The sequence below is a fragment of the Mytilus trossulus genome, unplaced genomic scaffold (genome assembly GCF_036588685.1).
Source record: "Mytilus trossulus isolate FHL-02 unplaced genomic scaffold, PNRI_Mtr1.1.1.hap1 h1tg000234l__unscaffolded, whole genome shotgun sequence".
Taxonomy (NCBI): domain Eukaryota; kingdom Metazoa; phylum Mollusca; class Bivalvia; order Mytilida; family Mytilidae; genus Mytilus; species Mytilus trossulus.
Genome location: NW_026963315.1, coordinates 3,384,745 through 3,389,727, shown reverse-complemented (window position 1 = coordinate 3,389,727; position 4,983 = coordinate 3,384,745). Strand labels below are relative to the sequence as shown.

General features: G+C 30.7%; 1 protein-coding gene across 1 annotated transcript; it reads right to left on the bottom strand.

The window, feature by feature from the left end:
* Positions 1-2,271: 2,271 nt before the first annotated feature.
* On the bottom strand, positions 2,272-2,682 carry LOC134701252 (uncharacterized). Its single transcript, XM_063562380.1, has one exon. The coding sequence runs from the start codon at positions 2,680-2,682 to the stop codon at positions 2,272-2,274; it is 411 nt and encodes a 136-aa protein (XP_063418450.1).
* Between the last annotated feature and the right edge of the window lie 2,301 nt (positions 2,683-4,983).

Here is a 4,983-nt window from a genome sequence, read left to right as displayed (position 1 = left end):
GTTTTTCAAATAATTGGAATATTCAAGTGATTTTTTTTACGCATTTTGTTCTGTCAGGACCTAATGAACAAAATAATGTGTCAAATACTTTGATATGTATTTTTCTATACTGCTGGAAGAAGATATCAACTTGAACATTGTCCTGAACATGCATGAAATATTTGCCACACAAAGTTGAATGACTGCCTCATATTAACATATCAGCAAAAATATAATGAACAAGATAAAATTGTTTCAACTTGACTGACATGAGTACAATCTGCGTCCTTTGATCCTAACGCAAATAATCAATTTGCATAGGAATTTAGTCATTGTATTGATTGAAATGTAAATATAAAAAAGATGTGGTATGATTGCCAATGAGACAACTCTCCGCAAAGACTAAATTGAAACAGAAATTAACACCAATAGGTCAACGTACGACCTTCAACAATAAGCAAATTTCATACCGCATAGTCAGCTATAAAAGGCCCCGAAAAACAAATATGTAACACTTAGACAAACGACAACCACTGATTTATAGACTCCTGATTTGGTACAGGAACAAACATATATAATGTGTAGGGGTTAAACATGTTAGTGGGATCTCAACTCTCCTCATCAGATGGACAAATATACAAGTGGACGTGGCCGGGTACTTGTACATCCTTACAACAACAACAACTATTAAAAAATGCTTCTTCTTAGACTATTAAGTATACCAAGGTAAGTATTATAAACGTGTTGTCCAGTCTGTACCTGAAAAGGTGACTGTATACACTTAAAATAATTTATATTATTCTTCATTAAGCATTATTCATTGAACAAATAAAATGTATTAAAAGGTTGCTGATAATTGAGGCTTTTTTCATTTCCACACTTATTCAATCTACTTTATTTAACTTTCAATTTTATAATATTCTTATAAACTGCTTGTTTTCATGCCTTCCTGAACATAATTACTAATGTTTTGTTTAACATGTAAAATGAATTTATGCATCTTTTTCTATTAATTCTCACAAAATATTGTAAACGAAAGCATTTTTCTGGGTATTTGCAACAAGAAGTTTTCTGTTCTTTCTATCAAGAAAAATAGCAGATGGCAAACGTAGGCCATTATCTTTGGTCAGGAGTTGTTTGTGATGCTTTCCATTGCTTGATATAATGACAACATTCGACGATTGTTCTCCAACAACAAACACGTGACCATTATTATCCACAGCGATGCCTTCCGGTTCTTTCAAAACCCTTTCGTCTGTAAAAGTCCAAACACGTGTTCCATTACGATAACAACATTCTACACTATGATTTTTGTAGTTTGTGTAATATATCTTGTCTGAGAAAACAGAAACGTATGAAGAGTTTGGTAGATTACAACTGATCACGAGAGATGAAGTACCGTCCAACGTATTCGCTTTGTATATACATAATCCCTCTACACAGACAAACAGCGAGTCGTGCTCACATGTGATTCCATAGGTACGACCCGGAAAACTGATAAAATTTACGTTTGCTTTGTCTCTTAATATCTATGATATCAATACCGATATTCTCCTTTAAATCCCCAGATGTTATAGCAACAGTTTTCTCGTCCATGAGTGTTATATCAAACACCCCACTATAATTTAGTGGCATTTTATATTTGATTATGTTTTCTGAAGCAATTGCAAAGAGCGATTTATTATAGATATAATCAGTGAACAAAACGTCCCCTTTTAATATACAACAACCCCTAACATAATTTCCATTTATTGTTATCTCATTTCCATCTGTTGTTATCTCCTTCTTCAGAATCAATTTCACATCGTCAATAGCCTTTTTCATAGTTTCTACTTGTAAATGTGTTTGTTTATCTTTCGCTCTAGTAAACTCAATGTTGCACATTTGTGTTTTCATTTCAATTGATCCAAAGTTCTTTAAAGTGTTCAGAACACATTTCACAACTGGATCTACCGTCCACACTAAGTCCATCTGCTCTAAACTCTTTGATTTTATCAATGACTGCAGGTATTGTTCATTTTCGGAAACTGTCACGTCAATTTCATTTATTCCAAGAAATGTTTGAATATCAGACGCATATTGTTTAATGCTTTGGAAATGGGTCTTACATTGAGTTACCGTGGTTTCTTTTTCTGTAACAGATGATAAAACCTTCTGAATACTCCCTTTACTTTGACATTCCTTCTCCTCTAGATCTTTGATGATTTGTTGTTCATGATTGTCTAAGTGATTGTTTATTTCTGCTCTCTTCAGTCGAATTTCTTTAACAAATCGCGTTTTCATTTCTTCAATTCAATTTTTAATTCCATTGATGTTTTGTAATAAGTCATCAAGTCTTGATTCTAAATCTAGAAATTGCTCAGAAGTCTTGAAATTATTGGCAACTTTCTCAAGCGTAGTGACTTTACATTTTTGATGGTCATTAATGCATTTGAAACACATGGGTACTGCATGTTCAACGCAATATAGTTGGTACTGTTCATTGTGGTAGATACATGATTGCTGTATGTCAGTTAGGAATGACGGTAGTGACTTGTAATTTGAAATTCGTATAGGTTCATGACTTCTTGTAGGTTTCAGTAATTTATGATGTTCTTTGCACTCATCACAAATGTCTTCTTCACATTCTCGACACCAGTGTTTGCTAACTTTTGTTATTTGTCGGAGTGAACATATGCCACATATACTTGTGTTAGAGGCCATTAGTATCTCTGAAAGTACAAAAACATTCAAATGTTAATCACATTCCAAGTTTTTTGCACTTATGGTCAAGTATATTTCTCTACACTTCTTTGTTCTATTTCTTTGATATCTTTACTTTAAACTTTCGTAAGACCTTTAGTTCTTTTGTTTTGTGGGAGTTTAAATAACAATTTTAGGTTGTATTTCTGTTAATATAGACAACACAATTTAAGATAGAAACTCCCTTTGCAGCTAAAACTGTGTTACTTTTACTATGAAAATTCGTAACAAAATTTATTCTAGAGTTGATAAGCCCTATTATTTAATTCAAAGGTCAAAATAAAGAAACTCTATGTACTATCCAGATCTTCAGTGAATTCAATTTTCACAGCAATTTTTTTTGTTTATACGAGTAACATTACCTGTTGTTATTTTTCACTCTAACAGTACGTAAACAAAACGAAATACCTATGCATATTATGTATCTCACCGAAAGAGGCGTGATTTGAGAAACAGCTGTGGATCCTTGATGTGTTATTCTGTGTTGTTATATTATTTCATATTAGTTTTTGATGTAAAGTGATGGTTTTAGTGGCATGTTTCTTGATGTGTATATTTATGTAAAAAAATCGGTGTTTATTTGTATCATGGGGAATACCAGTTATCTTACTGGTGTGGAGTTTGATACTACTTTGTGTGTATAGTGTAAATGATCGCCTGCAACGCGTTATACTGCATTTAACATTGGAAGTGTTTTGTGGTTTTTGTCTAAAATAGTACATTTTTTTTATATAATATTCATTGAAATTCACTGGTTTTTTTTATATAATCAATAAAGAATGGTATATACTTATCCTTGTCAAGAGATTGCATATGATTAAAAGAATCTGACAACATTGGAAAGAGTTCTTGATATAGAATTCATATTTATTTTGCGGAAAACATTGACTAAACTCGGCAGTTAATTTAGAATATGAAAATTACGTATTAAATGATTTGCAAACTAAAGACAGTTAAAATCTAAGCATACCATGTTTAAGAGGGCTGGCGTGTCTAAATCATTTTTTTTCTTAATATAGGATTTCGCTATATTTTTCTATAAAAGAACTTTATCTTATATAGAGTTCTTGATATAGAATTCATATTTATTTTGCGGAAAACATTGACTAAACTCGGCAGTTAATTTAGAATATGAAAATTACGTATTAAATGATTTGCAAACTAAAGACAGTTAAAATCTAAGCATACCATGTTTAAGGGGGCTGGCGTGTCTAAATCATTTTTTTTCTTAATATGGGATTTCGCTATATTTTTCTATAAAAGAACTTTATCTTATACTTAATAGAAAAATAAAATGAAAAATGGGGTCACCGATAATTTACACTAACAATCTGCCTTCTAAAGAAGCATACAATTTTTTTTTTAAATAATATCGAAATAAAACAAGAATTAAATTACAAAAAATGGCTCAAATTTTACAAAAGTTAAGTTCAAGTAGAGCTTATTTAAAAAAGATAATAAAAAATATAGGTCATCGATGAGTTTAAAAAGATAATTCAATTTTAATGTCAAAAGTTTTATTTTTGGAGCAAAGGGAGATAATTTGGAGCTATTTATACATTTTAAATCATCTATGGCCAAAACAAATTGATTTTTTTCGATGCTGTTTGTACCATATGATAAAGTAACAACTAATAAAGTAAAAAAAAAACTTGTAATGAAAAAAATAAATGTGTTTTTGTTTTGATAATTGTATACACTCGAGCCTCCTTAAATTCAAAGTTTTTACTTTTAATATTGATTTTTAAAATTTAGGTGGAAATACCATATAAAATTGAACTTACAGAAAATGATCACCAAAAAAATAGCGTATTTCACTTAAAGTGGTCTGGGAGAATTACTTGAAGAAGATAGAATTTGTTCATACTTTTAAAAAACGTAATGTACATTGATATATGTTTAAAACTATAACAAAAATGATAGGTCACGGAGCATTTTCTCAAGTTACATGTTGTGACAAAATGACTCCGTTAGCATGGATAACACTTCAAAAATAATTGTGTGATTATGATAAACTAAATTCCAGCAGATAGCTTAATAATACTTTGAGAATACCAAAAGAAAAACGATAGGGACACTGTACGTGTTTCCGTCTAAAATACAAAATAAATAGAGACTCCTTCATAACATGTCCTATTTCAGAGTAACATTCCCTTTAGGTTGAATTTCTGTAAATATTGACAATGCAATTTCCCATAGGAACTCCATTTACGGCTGAATCTGTACCTATTAAACTATGAAGTATTGAATACAATATTATCC